Source organism: Fukomys damarensis, unplaced genomic scaffold (genome assembly GCF_012274545.1).
Source record: "Fukomys damarensis isolate Sample0158 unplaced genomic scaffold, DMR_v1.0_HiC HiC_scaffold_36, whole genome shotgun sequence".
NCBI lineage: Eukaryota > Metazoa > Chordata > Mammalia > Rodentia > Bathyergidae > Fukomys > Fukomys damarensis.
In genome coordinates this window covers 14,798,024-14,813,540 of record NW_022900948.1, presented here as the reverse complement: position 1 = coordinate 14,813,540, position 15,517 = coordinate 14,798,024, and the positions used below count along the sequence as shown (strand labels likewise).

At 34.0% G+C, this 15,517-nt stretch overlaps 2 protein-coding genes across 5 annotated transcripts in view; both read right to left on the bottom strand.

Moving 5' to 3' along the window:
• Positions 1–15,517, bottom strand: part of Zcchc7 (zinc finger CCHC-type containing 7) — a 219,070-nt gene that overhangs the window by 26,431 nt on the left and 177,122 nt on the right. For all 4 annotated transcript variants that reach the window (XM_010619402.3, XM_010619401.3, XM_010619400.3 and 1 more), the window contains one exon: positions 3,316–3,351. In XM_010619402.3, coding sequence (XP_010617704.1) covers positions 3,316–3,351 — 36 coding nt within the window. The remainder of the gene's footprint in view (positions 1–3,315; positions 3,352–15,517) is intronic.
• On the bottom strand, positions 11,772–12,368 carry Selenow (selenoprotein W). Its single transcript, XM_033759088.1, is given in 2 exon segments — positions 11,772–12,314; positions 12,317–12,368. Coding segments are annotated over 2 exon segments (261 nt in total). The 3' UTR covers positions 11,772–12,105.

Sequence of the window (15,517 nt, the reverse complement as noted above, 5' to 3'; positions counted from 1 at the left end):
ACTGAACTCTGGTCAGAAGCTTTTCCTGGGCCAGAAAGGAACACAAGGAAACTAATTTCTCTACTCTCTCCCTTTCTCCTGAAAATAAATATTTTGACTTTTAAAGTATGACTTTTAATCATTTCAAATATTACGAATAAAGAAACATTTAAAACTAATTCTTCCAAAGAAGTTACAGTTGCTTCCTCTTTAAAGCTTTAGTTACAATAAAAGCTAATATGGTTGTAATTTATCTTAACAACACACATAAAGAAACCCAAGCACAAAATTAAACATAAAAGATGCAATGTCCTTTTTTGTTCTTAACACATATAGCCTTCAAAATACAAACTAAAGTGAGTAGATTAAAAACAAGATTAACAAAATGTCTAACATGTCAAATTACAGACTCTACTAGTTAAATTCTGTTGGATATAAAACTCTGCTGGTGGCCATATTGGCCTAGATTTTTAATATAAATGAGAGTAGAAATGACAAGAGGTGGGGGAAGGGACTTTCCTTCTTGAATAGTTAAAGAGGGAAATTTTTAAATTGAATGAATCATGTGAAAGAGAAAAAAAATATTCAAAGTCAAGTTCTAGAAAATAACCTCAAAATAACATGGAAATTAAAATACAAGAATAGGACTAGTATTAAAAAGATTTTTTAAAGTTTCTAAACTTTTTTTAGGAAGTAAAAATATTAACTGTTAAATTGCTAAATAAAAATATTTTTTCTTTTTTCCACATACATTTCCTGATCAAAAATTAAACATTAAATTACATGATATGATATTATTAGTCATTATTAGAGTATATAAATAAAATGGCATAATCATATAATTGTCCTGGTCTTTGTGTGTAGGGAGTAATTTAGAATTTTATTAGCACAGACCCTTTAAAATGAGGTTCTAGTTTTTACTAATGTAGTGAAGTCAAATTTGATTAAAAGCTATTCTGTTCAAATTCAAGTTGTTAGAGACTTCATTTTTATCTAATGAAATTGCTGAAAAGAGAGCACTTCTAGAACTTTCTCCTTCAGAATATGTTTTCAGGAATTTTTTATTAGGAACATTTTATAAGCTGATTTATATTAGTTAACTTCATCTTTTTTGTATGTTTGAAAAATAATATTAACTTAAATAATGTCTTAAAAAAAGATTCCTAGACAGATCTTAATTTGTAGTTGCTAAAACTGAAGTTCTGTAAACGTCATTCTAGTCTTACTCTTTGAGAAGAAGATAAAAGCAATTGAAAAGCTCTCAAATGTGAAGATTTCCAAACTGGGTACATTAATCAAATCCTTCCCCTCAAAAATTCAACTGGAATAAGAAATAGACACTTTTTGCTTAGAAAAATAAATGATTAAGTATAAGGTTCCAGAGCTTTACTGGTTTAAATGAATATACAGTAGCAATTCTAAACTAGTTCATTACTTGGTCATTGCTCTGACTGATGCCATATTCACGTGTGAGGGCTACCATGAGTCAATAGATGGCAGTCCATCGCCTGATAAAAGAGCCAAAGATGACTAAAATCACACGCATATTGCTTTTACTCAAGACTGAATATAGCTTAAATGCATACATTTAGATATTGCCCAGATAGTGATAAAGTAATTATTTAATTGTTTAGATAGACTAGTAAATATGAACACATATCTATAAGCATACAAATGCTATTTATACCTGTATGATAAACTCATTATTAATTAACTTGATAACTATAAATTATGTTAGTTACTTCAATATTATTTTGAAAAATTAACTAGGATTTCATATTTAGAGAAATGAAGTTTTCAAACAATTTGTTGTGCCCACAAAATATAAAACATATTATATTCTACAAAAGGCAAATTCATTTTTTCATTTTACCCCAGATTTTCTCTTTACAATGTTCTGAAATGTTAAAATATTAAACCTTTAACTATTTCTACTATTATACCTGAAGCCAAGTTTTACTTTCAATGATAGTTATATAAAAGAACATTGTAAATAATGAAAAGAGTGAGTGGTACTTTTTATACTTCAGATTTTCAAAACCAAAATTCTCTAAATTAGGGAGAAAGCTAAAAGAAATGCACTGTCAAATCTACTAATACATTATTTAAAACATAATGACAAACATACTGGTATATGATTACAGAGAGCACCTCTGTGATCTTGAGAAGTATAAAATATGATCAGATAAAATTTAAACTGTAAGGATTTCACCACATTATATTAGGATAAAAACTGTCATATAAGCACAAACATAATACATTCTGATGAATTACATCTGTAACATATATATATATATATATATATATATATATATATGTATATATCTTTTGAAATAACACTGAAAATTTTAACTAAACTTGATTTAGGATTTGAGGCATAGTTGAGGAATTATGGCTTTCTACTGAAGATCTTTAAATATATTAAAAGGTGATTAACAAAATGTGAAAATAAGCCACCTGATATTATTCCTGTTTTGGGGGGGCTGTGACAGAATGGTGGTATAAGTCTAACTGCTTTTTTACCTTTTATTTCTGTAAGAGGAGAGGAGTAAGAGGACATATTTTGCAAAAACTGTCTTTTCTATTATTTAAAAAGACCTTTCTATATATAAAAACCTTTTAGAATGTTAAGCTTTTAACAACTATTAATTAGTATATATTACATTGTATAACTGTATGGTTAAAAGAAAACTCTCCTAGCACAACACATTTTATACATTAAAAATGACTAGTAGGGCTCTGGTGAATTATTGAAATTAATACTTTGTAATTACTTAAACTAAAATCACAATGAAATGAAAATAGAGAATTGAATAATTCAGTATTAAGAAAATATTTATACAATTCAAATACATCAAGAAGGGCTTAAGATAGGACAGTTATATGAAAGATACATTAAGCTTTTTCTAGCTTCATTTAAAAATGTATAAATATTTCAGTAAAGAGAAAAATGATGATACTGTGGACTGTATGCTTGTGGACTTTGAATGATACATTTTAAAAACACTAGATTATTACTATTTTTTTGGATTCCAGTATATTCCTCCTCCTCAATAAGTTATAGTCAAGGAAGACTGAGAGATACTATGATATAATCATTAAATGATATAAGTAATAAAAAAATCAATCAAAATCTTTTAAGAACAGGAAGATAAAGGATAGGGTAGTAGGCAGGACAGAAGAGAAAAAGTATATTATTGCTTTCTCAGTACACAAACTCTTCAGATGTTTATTATCTTCTAGCAGAAGATGCTTGTCTATATTTTATGGTCAGCAGTTCAGAGAGGGGTGAATAGTCTGGGTCTTGGGGAAAATAAAAAAGGTGTTTCTACTCACCGTTAGGTGATACTGCCTCCAGATTTCTGGGCAAGCCTGGAAAATAAAAATATTGATCAGCTGGGAGCATGAAACAAGGTACTTTACAGCCTGTTGGTTTTGGCATAACCCAGCATCCACCGGTGTCGGTCACAGGAAAATAAGAAGCTTAACAGAAAGGGTCTGCATTTCAGCTTCAAAAACCTGGCTAGACAGTTTAATTGAATTTTACACTGGTTTAACACACTCCCTGCCATTGTCAGAAAGCCAGTAACAAAGTTTTCTCTCTTCTTTTTTCTTTTCAGGTTAGAAGTTTGGGGCACCAAGATGTGATAAAGAGCCATGACACAGCTAAACTGGTAAATAAAAAAGTAGTGGTCAAAATCAGTAAGGCTCACCAAGAATACCGAATTAAAAAAATTTTTTTTGAACTTTGACATATGATAAAAAACAATTTAATAGCAACTGCTTTTATAAAGACCTTATTGTAGTCATATATTTCTAAAATCTGTTGCTATCTTTTATATAACCACTTAGCACACACTTTAAATATTCTGAAAAAGAGAATTTAAAAATGAACAACGAAACTCAAGAAACCAAAGACTATACGTTTTTTCTTAAAAGTTAAATTTTTACACACCAAATTTGTAGAGAAACAACTTTACAAACCCAAAAGACCTCAACAATATTGTAGAACATGGACTTAATGAAATTAAAATAGGTAACAACAAAACAAACACCCATACACACAAAAGACAGTGATTGAGAGATATTTTCTTATAAATAGACCTACATTTTATGCCTACATTATGATTTTGTTAAGGAGACTCTTTTTCTAACCAAGCTGTTTAGATCAGTTTACCATTTTCTAAGAAAATGAACTGTTGATAACAAAGTATGTTTTTTATAATTATACTCTATCAATGATTTTAACAAATGAAATCACCAAACTAATTAAATATCAATTATTAAACTGAATGTATAGCATCTGTTTAGAAATATATATATATGCATGTGTTTGCACAATATATATGTATCTGTACATATACTGTATACATATATCTGTAGATATCCAGATACATACCTAAATGAGTCAAGACTTTAAAACCTTTTCAACCTTTGACATATATTTTGAAACAATTTTTTGTGCTGTCATTCCTTTACTTTTTAGAGTAGTGATAAAACATATCACACAATTAAAAAATAACATGGATATGCTAATAATTCAAGAAATAAAATGTGGCAAGATTTTGACTGGAAATACCACCATAAGTGATTAGATTCCCCCAAAAGAACAACATAAAAGGAATATATTCAAACTATGATGAAAATTTTATCCTTTCTAGAATTTAAGCATATCTATCCTATGTAGTTTTTTAATAGGAAGGTGTTTAATGCTCAGCTTTCCAGTTTTAGTGTCATATTTATAGAAACAAGTGTCTAACTAAAAAAGTCATTTATACACAATAATTTCTAGATGAACAACACTGATAAAAGGAAACTATCTTTAAAAAAGTAAAAAATAGCTTCAGAAGGTAAACGTCATGTGAGTACCAAATGATAGCCACAAAGTAGATTATAAAAGTTCTTAAGAAAACTCAAATGTACATATATCTATATCTATATACACATGTTTATATTAGAAATCTCTAAATACAAAATCTAATGTATAATATAATCTTTCAATACTAATTTCCTACCTTCTATCCTAAGCTTTTGCTGTGTATATATATAATTTGAGCTGGATTATTGTAGAGATAAGCAAGCAGTTATTTATACATTAGTTATGGATAGTTCTTGATTACCAGTGTCCTCAGAATAATACGGTTGAAAAATCACAATCACAGAGTTGTCATACACTGGCAGAATGCCACTCTGCCATGTGACCTTTTCTTGTGTAGCAGCAATTTAGTAATAAAAGAAAGAATTAGTTGGTTTTTGAACAATCATCTGAATGCTCTGTACATGACGATGATGATAATGACTGATATAGAAAATTAGTAGTTATAAACACCAAACTTCTTTTATCAGACAATAGTATTATAATTTAAAAAATCCTACTTGACTATGTCATAAGTACATATTCAACATTTCCATGCAGTTATATTTTACCTTTTTTAATGTTTTTTCTATGTAAGGTTAAAGAGCAGACTTAAACACTGATATAAAGCATACATCTTTATTGCTAAATATATGACATATAACTATGTATCATTAACAAATATTTAAAATATTTAAATATCTAACAATATTTGTCAATCACCACACACATTTTTCTTATCAAATAGAGTAATGTGATACCATATTTATGATATTGATTGCATGGAACACTGAGACAGAATAAAGTAATTCTAAAAAAAGTTTACTATTACAACTGAAATTTTGGACTAATTTATTTTAAAATATTTAAAATGAATGAGTAGACTGCTTTGCAGCTCACCTAAAATGAAAATATAACAAAAATGCAATTGTATTTACTGGTTGCCCTGGTGATCTCACCTTACTGGCTCTTAGATGGATGGCAACCCCAATGGCCTCAAGTCTCACAACTGAAAACATACAAAGTATACTTATACATCTGTTTTAGCAATGTGCTACATTGTTTGCCAACTTTTGCCCAACTATTTTGTATAATAAACCATACATGAATAACTGAGTGTTATTATTCATAAAATTCAAAGATGAATCAACACAGTTTGCCACACTAGATGAATTGAGAGTTTATATTGTGCATTTCAACCCATATTGAATTTTATCAGGTGCTAATTATTGTTTTACGAGAACAACAGCTTAGTGCATCTGTTGTTTAATTCCCACTTCCCTATTCTCAAATGTGAACATCAAAGAAAATAAAACACTCAATCTTAAACAGCCCCTGACAGCAGACCAAGACTCAAGTGCTCAATAGACAAGGCCCTTGCCACCAGTTCTCATATTTCCACAACAATGAACAAACACAAAAACAGCACTAAGCGGCCTTTCCTCCTCCTCAGCTCCCCTTGGCCAGTTGTCTGCCTTGTACTAGAGAGAGCCCTTGAACGCAGCCCTGCTGGGAACACAGCACAGGAGAAAGGATTAGCCTTACTAACATGCTAGCATTTGCAAAAGGGAAGAAAAAACCCCAGTACTGTATTTGGTATATGAATAACCAAAATGTATGAGCTGACAAGAGACCAGGACAGGCCTGTGGCTCCCCGGGAGAAAATGTAGCTGTGATGAGTGACAGGGCTTTCAGGAAATATGTTCACAATCACAGACAGTGAAGGCCATGACCTAGATCGTTTAAGAGCTTGTCTTGTCAAATTATCAAAAGCTTCTTCCTCTCTGAATAAAGAGTGACATAAGTGAGTGTCAGAAAGCTGCAGGCTGACAAGCCAAGCATACAATAACAGAATGCACGTCACATACATGCTGAACACCGCCACTGCTAGCGGCAAATCTTAATGAGAGCGCGGCCAGCCCAGGAGACTTGGGTCCCTGCTGGCACAGCTACTCATCTCACAAAAATCCTTCAGCTCCAAGTCAGTTAGGCTCTGACACGACAACTACAATTATGAAACACAACTTTTTAACAGAATCCTCTGGTGCTTTGTCAAAGCCTCTGTTGTTAGGAGCTGGCCCCCACAAGTCACTGCAGCAAAACAAAAGATTTAATAAAACAAGCAATATTCATTGGTGGTGAATAACATAAATTAAAAAATAAGGAGAACAATTTAGTTTAAAATTTGTTGAATGAAAATATATGCGAAGAAAAGCATTCAGTCTCTGGATTGAACTACCAGATTAACTGTCCCATATCACATAAAGGAATTTTAGGTGTTTTCATTTGAAAGAATGTCCCTACGCTGGAGCCTTGTTCAGCCTTCTTTCTTATCTACTTACAGCTACCAAATTACTTGATTGTTCAAATATTTAGTAATTATTGTATATATTCACTATTCCTCAAACACACACACACACACACAGTCTATGCTTCCAATTAGACATATACGCTCTGAGTATACAAAAAATAAAGTTTTTTTTTTAAGGGAAATTTTGAAGAGAACATCCTACTGCTTGCCTACAATTAAAATTCCACACAAAGATTGCTCTCAGGTCTGAAATCATAGAAATATACAATTAAAATTCAAGATGGTATTGTTTTAAGACTGCATATTGTATTTCTATTTTGTATAAAAATTTGTCATTCTTTCACATACAACAGATATATATGGCAAAGTGTACTGAATCTACATAATTTTTTTTAACCAATCAGTATGGAAATCCACACACTGATCTCTATCTCTAACCTGCCTCCAAAATGAACCAAACTTCATAAAATTATCTTTCCATCCAAGGTCAAATTTTAATCAATCCGTACACTTCTAATCCTCTGTAACCAGGGAAACTGACAAACCCAATTTTTTGCTCAAACATATTTCTCTGATTTTTTCTTAAGTACAGTTATAAGGGCATAATGTTTGTCAGTAGAATATATTTCAATTATGTGAAAATATAATAGTTCCTGTTTTATAAGATACGATATAAAATAACAAAAAAAAACCCAATACAACAAATCTTTCACATATTATATATTTTTTTGGTGGTACTGGAAACTGAACCCAGAAAGTTCTGAGCTACATCCCCATCCTTTTTCTGTTTTAAATTTTGAGACAGGATCTTGCTAAGTTGCCCAGGCTGGCCTTGAACTTTTGACCCTCTAGCCTTGGCCTGCCAAATAGCAGGCACTGCAGGTATGTGCCACCATATCCAACCATATTCAGTTAAGTAATATTACTTATTTTTTCTAAAAAATTTCTTATCAAAGAGGCATAAATTTTTCTGGAGACATCTTGACTGATTCTAGACTGCTAATATATGTTAATTTCACAAGTAGTTGCTAATGTTGTAGTATACAGTGTATGCTACTTGCTGGTTGTTAGCCAAAGGTAATGCAAAGTAAAACAACGTAAGAAAATGAATAAAATGAAGCATAATATAGTAGCTAAAATTAGAGACTCCAGAGCCAAAACTACTGGTTTCAAATCCTGGCTCTGCAATTTACTGTTTTGGACAAGTTACACATTTCTGTGTCAGTTTCTTCATTGATAAAATGGGGATAATGGTCCTTGCACAATGGGCTTTTGTGATGGTGATAAGTATAAAGTCCTTAGGACAAACACAAAAATAGCACTAATCAGCCTTTCTGCCTACTCCTCAGCTCCTCTTGGCTAGTAGTCTGCCTTGTACAAGACAGAGTCACTGAACACAGCCCTGCTGAAAACACAGCACATACATTTTTTTTATGTGTGAAATACACTGATCTTAACTGTATTAGTTATTGCCACAAAGACATCTGTTTGGCCCCCTCCATATTTCTGATGAAGAAACTGGTCATGGAGAAACTGGCATCAATTAGGTAGCTGAAATTATATTGTTTTATGACCATAACATACTTCTATGTATAACATTTGTATGTGGTTAAATTTAGGAGAAGGCAAAAAGTTACAGATTAGGCAAACTATTGATAAGATACAACAGAGATTCCCCCCAAAAAGAATAAACTAAAAAAGATTTTAGTTGGATAGAATTGCTTGTGGCTGCTTTCTTCATAGAAAAAAAAAAGAATGTAGTAAACATTAGATATCACCTACTAAGTAGTGTTACATTCAGCTGACTGAGGTCTACTCAATAATGATTTTATTTATTTATTTGGTACCATGGATCGAACTTAGACCTTGTCCTTGCGAGGCAGGCACTGGAACCACTGAGCTAAATCCCAGCCCTCAATAATGATTTTAGATGTTGAAAAATACACAGAAAAGAATACTGAATCAGATATCTGACCTTGTATTTTACAGTTAAATTTTCAGTACAAAAATATTAATATTTTGATCACTGATGAAAAACAAAGTGCTCTACATGATTCTTAGATACGATTGAGATCCCTTCAATTTATTCAAACTTACTTTATTCCTTTTTCCACAATGTTCCAGCTTCAGTAATAACTTTCCCTTCTTAACACTAACCAGAGATCCATCTCCTCTAAGTAGAAACCAGGAAGAAAAAACTTAGAGGGATAAATCCCTGTAATTCTGGGAATTCATCTAGTTGGTTTGGTAGTGAATACAAAATCCATGTACACAGGGAAGAGATTTCTTATTTCCTGCCTTCTAGCATCTTAACTCTTTTGGAGTTCCTATCTTTATAACTTCCAGCTTATTGAGAACTGCCGTATCTCAAAAAGTGAAACAAAATATTCCTTGGACAACAATAAAAACAAAAATGTATGTTGCTAGCATTCTTCAATTACAACTATCATGAGCCCTTTGGTAACACTCACGGACAGTGAAATTCTGGTTGCTGATGTTCCAAGATATTACATCTAAGTTATTTCTATACTGTATTATCTCCTTAAACTCACTAGCTGCTACCAGAAAAAAAAAATTTATTTGTTTTGGTTTTTTGAGACAGGGTCTCACTATGTAGTTGAGACTGAACTGGAACTCACTATGTATCCCAGGCTGGTCTCGAACTTACAGCAATCCTCCTGCCTCAGCCTCCCGAGTGCTGGGATTACAGGTGTGCGCCACCACCACGTCTGGCTTAAAATTTATATCTTTTTAAAAGCAAATTAATAAGATGTAGTTTGATGTGTACTTTATGCTTTCATGGTTTTGCTGCTGCTAATTTTATTGTCTGATTTTTCCACTAAATCACAAATGAGCAACAGCTGTCTTTTTTTTTTTTTTTTTTTAACTTGGGAACTTGTGCTTGCGAGGCATGTGGCGGCACCACTGAGCTAAATTCCCGGCCCCTCTGTCACTTTTTTTAAAATTAAGTTTATTGGCACATTTTAGGTATACAATACAGTTAATCATTGAGATCTTGTACCTTTACATGATGTATCTTGGTTCTTATTTTTTCCTCATTCCCTTCACCCCCTCCACCCTTCCCTGTTTACAAAGACATTGTTTCCATGTTTTTCCTTTTTTTGTATTTTTTTCTTTTCCCTTTTTTCCTTTCCCCTACCCCTCCAACTTCCTCTACTCTTTTAGACCTTTTTTCCTATTACACAATATCAATTATACATTTTGATCCTTATTTACACTTTTAGTTTTTCACACCAGAGAAACTACACAGTATTTACACGTTTCTTATTAATTTCACTTAAGAGTATGGCCTCAATGTGCATCCACTTAGCTATAAATATTTCTAGCTTTTTGTTCTTTTCGGCTAAGTAGTACTCCATTTTATTTAAAAAAAAAAAAACAAACCCACATCTTCTTTATCCAGTCTCCAGTTGATGGACAACTGGGCTGTTTCCAAGTTTTAGCTATTACAAATTGTGCTGCTATAAACACAGGCGAGCATATATGGCTGTAGTATGATTCTTTTAATTCTTTTGGGAAGATACCCAGGAGGGGAATAGCTGGGTCAACTGGGACTTCTAATCTGAGTTGTTTGAGGTATCTCCATATTGATTTCCACAGTGGTTGCACCAGTCTGCACTCCCACCAACAATGAAGATGTGTTCCTTTCTCCCCACAGTCCCGCCAGCATTTGTTATTGGTTGATTTCTTGATAGCAGCCATTCTTTCTGGGATGAGGGTGTTATCTTTTTTCCTCAGAATCTTCTAGCCTCTAAAGATTTCTCCTTGCCTTCTGGCATTTAGTATTACACAGAAGTCTGATGTAAATATGATTTTGTGGGTGTGGGTGTGTGTGAGTGTATGTGTGTATTTCTGTTTGGATGCTTATTATGACATCTGTCTGAAATTCAAAAACACTAGTTTAGACATGGGTCTTTTTCTCTCACATATTCACTCGTTCATTCATTCATTCCAGTATTAGTTCTCATCAAACTGTGTAGCCTGGACTTAACACTTGTCATCCTCTTGCCTTAGCTTCCCAAGCAGCTGGTACAGGCCTGCACCACCACATTTTGTGGGTGTGTGCTCTTTTGATCAGAATTTCTTCCAATCGTTTGTGAAGAATGAGTTAGGGTTTGTTTTAATTTTCCTATTTCCTGTAGTACATTTATTTCATTAATTCATAGCCTGGATAATAATATCCTAGAATTTGTCCTTAGCAGAGGACTAGGGAATAAAATTCAAGACTACAATATAATTTTAAAAAATGAGACTTATGAGTTTGAAATTTAAAATAATTCCTAGGAGCTATTTGCTTTATTTATCAGAGACACACGTCTTCCTAAATGTGATTGCACTGAATAGTAAGTCCATTCTTTGTTTTTTGAGAAAGGGTCTTGCTAGGTAGTTCAGACTGGACTTGAACTCATTACGTAGCCCAGGCTGGCCTTGAACTCCTGGAAATCCTCCTGACTCAGCCTCCCCAAGTGCTGGGATTACAGGTGTGTGCCATCATGCCCAGCAAAAAATTCATTCTTTTTTTCCCCCCTGGTACTGGGGATTGAACTCAGGACCCCATGCTTGCGAGGCAGGAGTGGTGCAGTAAGTCCATTCTTTTTTTGGGGCACTCATTCACCTTTTTTACAGTGAACCATTCCTTCATCAGGAGCCTCAGCCTCTGTTCCTGGAAATGGGTCTCCACCCTCACCCTCAGCTCTCCTGGAGGAAGCCTGTGGTTGGATGTGACCAATTTGGAGGGGGACCCGAGGCTTGGGGATGGGAGGTGTACAGGGTCAGATTCCAGAAGATATATCCCACAGAGGCAGAGACAGGGTAGTCAAGCTCCATCCCACCCAGCAGCTGCGACAGCATCAGGGAAAGACCAGGTGTCCGGAGACATTTCATGAAGTGTCTCTAGGTGCTGTGGGATCAAGGTCCTGAGCTCCACCTTCAGGACTCACTAGCCCTGACCCAAGGTGGCTTTAATGGTGGCCACCAGCTTCCAAAATGTGCCCTCTGTATCCACAAAGCTATCGCCTCCCTTCGTGGAGTGAATCAGCTTCCCGGTTATGGTCACTTCAAAGAAGCTGGTGCACTGGGGCATCCCCTCACCACAGATGGTCAGGCATCCGGGGAACTCACCTTCCAGCTTCTCCTTGAGCTGGAGGACTTGGCCTTGTAGCGTGAAGCACCACAATAAATGACTCGCACCGAAAGGGCCATGATGGCGAGCAGCACTGGCAGCAGTCAAGCAGTTACGTCAGCCCCGCAGCGCTGTTTAGAACGTCCATTCTTAAGCATCATAAGATTCTCACTGAAAAACTACAGTTCACTCATCCTTCAATTTTGGAAGCTTTTAAGTTTTATAAAGCGATAAATCCTTCCTTTCCCTTGTTGGAAGGCAAAGGTCTAAAGAAAGCAAACTGTCTTTATCCTTTGCAAATTTATTCTGTACAGTTTCTATTACAAAAGTAAAAACAACAAACTGCTAGTAAGCTATTAGGTCTATTGCTAGTGACTAATATTAGACAATGAGGATGCACTGTAGGGAGAGATGGAGAGATTTGGGGAATTCTTCCAGTTAGAGATGAAGAGAAAGGAAACCATTTAATAGAATTTCAAAATAAGGGCTGGTTTTTCCTTCAAATTTTAAATGTGCTATGTCATACACCTTCAGCTTCAAAAGTAGAACTTATTTACATAAAATTGCATGTTATCTGTAGTCACAAAAAGTTGCAGAAAGTCATTTATTAAGTGGTTAGGAAAGAGGTCCAGTGATTAATAACTCTTTATTTTGGGATGTACATTACTCACTAAACAGTGAAAACATATGCAACTTTTCTTAACATCATGAGTCTTGTACATATCTATCAAGAAGACAGGAAGATAATTCTTTTTTTTTTTTAATTCGGGAAGAGAATTCTAAGCAGAGAAATCTACGTAACTTTCTTGGGGATATTCTGGTCTCTCAGGCAAATAAACATTTTATAGGCCTATTCAAAAATTAACTCTTATTTAGCAAATCATTTCCATCTATGCCCTGTTGCTCCAACTTTATGTTTAAATAACAACAAGATGTTAAGAAAATTGAGGGAAACAAAGCATATCTGACTCTCCTCTCTATTCTTAAAGGTAAGTGAAATGCTCAGCTATCAGCAGTGCTGTATGTTTATCCGAAGGTGCATATCAATCTATTTAAATATGATTTTGATACTTGAGTTTTTCAAAGATGATTTTTCATTTTCAAAATTATTCCTTATTGATCTGTGTGTAATGGTGCACACCTATAATCCCAGCACTTAGGAGGCTGAGGCAGGAGGATCCCTTCGAGTTAGAGGCCAGCCTGGGCACATAGTGGGTTCACAGCCAGCCTGAACTACAAAGGGAGACCCTGCCTCAAAAAAAAAAAAAAATTCTCTAGCTTCCTTTGCAATGTGCCTTTGTATGTCCAAATGATTTTGTGGCACTCTGTAAAGGAATAAACTTAGGGACAATTAGGGAGGGGCATAACAAAATTTAATTTTTACTTATTTTCTCTTACAGATTTTTATTAAGTAGGTCTGGATAGAAGTCACTGATTTATCTTGACTTCAAATAAATTTAACAGAAAAATTAGTTTGTTCATGATTATTTGAATTTTTAAAAGTTATCTAAATATTAACCTTAATTTATCTTTTCTTGAATTTGTCCTTTCAAGCCACTGAAGATGACACTGTATATTTCATTACAAACTGACAGATAAGAATTTTCCATATGAAAGCTGGCAGTTGATAGACCAAAAGCATCAGACTGTAAAAATACCTACAGTACTCACTTAAAATGGAGATATTTAAGAAAATGCATTTTACAAAAAGCTAGACTACTAAAGATCATGGGAGAAAAATAAGACAAGGATTTATGTTACCTTAGAAATCTAATTTACTTTTGATATACAAATATTTTGGCTTTTTGAAAGTTTGCTGAAACAAGATTTTAAATATTACTAGGGAAGCTTACTTCTTAAATTGACAATGCTGGTGTGTAAGATTCGACAACTCTCAGAAGTTTTTAACTGGAAGCCAGGTGGGACCTATCATCCTAATTCATTTGTTAATTCATTATCCCATAATCGCACTAAAATCCTATGCATGTGAGGTACTATTCTAGAAGCTAGAGATATCAGAGTGAACATGTCTGAAAGCAAGTATGGAGCTTTCATTCTAACTAGAGAGACATAAAAGAAATACAATGTAAGATATGTATTATGGAGAAAAATAAATCACGGAAGAAGATAGGGAAAGCTGAAGGTATGGAAACTTGTTATCTTAATCAGGGAGATCAGACAAGTTCTTCTCTAATAAGGAGACAGCTGAAATAAGAAAGAGATGAGAGAGTGAGCAACTGGGGATAACTAGAGGAATATTCCAGCAAAAGAAGGTACAGGTAAGAACATCTTTAATCTTCAAGGAGTACTGAGGAGACCAGATAGAGTGAAACACAGGGACTGTTATAAGAGCTGTGATCAAGAAGCCAGATTACGTGTGGTCTTGCTGGCCAGTGTAAGAACTTTAGCTTTTACATCTAAGAGAGACGTAGTCATATTTGAGGATTTTGGATGTAATCTGAGATATGCTTGAAAAAGATTAACCACTTATTGAAAACAGAATTTGTTCTTGTTTTTTTGAGACAGAGTCTCACTATGTAGTTGAGTCTGACCTGGAACTCACTATGTAGCCTAGGCTGGTCTTGAACTCACAGCGATCCTCCTGCCTCAGCCTCCCAAGTGCTGGGATTACAGGCATGCATCACCTCGCCCAGCTTGAAAATAGAATTTGTAAAGGCAAGGAAGTAGTAGGGAAGCTGTTCACAGTAATACAGGCAGTTCATGCTCATGGTTTGTGCCAAGATGAAAGTGGCAGAGATGATAAGTGGCTAAATTCTAGATTATGCTTTAAGTCATTCTTTCCAGGGTTGAAACAATGTATTAAAAACTATGATATAACATAAAAGCAGCCTTTCTTACATGGAAGAGATATGGTGAGAATGAAGAAATAGTCCAGGAATAACTAAAGATTTCTTCTTCAAATTGCACTGTTTTCAAAGGCAGGTAAATTGACCCATGTTCAGAAAATATGGACTCTTGTAGATATTTGAAATCCACATAATTATAAGAAAACTCACTCAGCCTGGATCAAGAGTTCCTATGGCATTACTTTGTAACTGATATTTCCAAAGACTCGTGACACATTATTATGATGGGCATAGTTACTTGGGTTCCCCATAGGGTTGTCATTTTCTATATTTTCCCAGTATGTGTCATCAGCACATCAATAAACTTAGGGTCATCTTATACTTTATTTCATTATCAGCATCACAATGTACTCTTTCTTTCT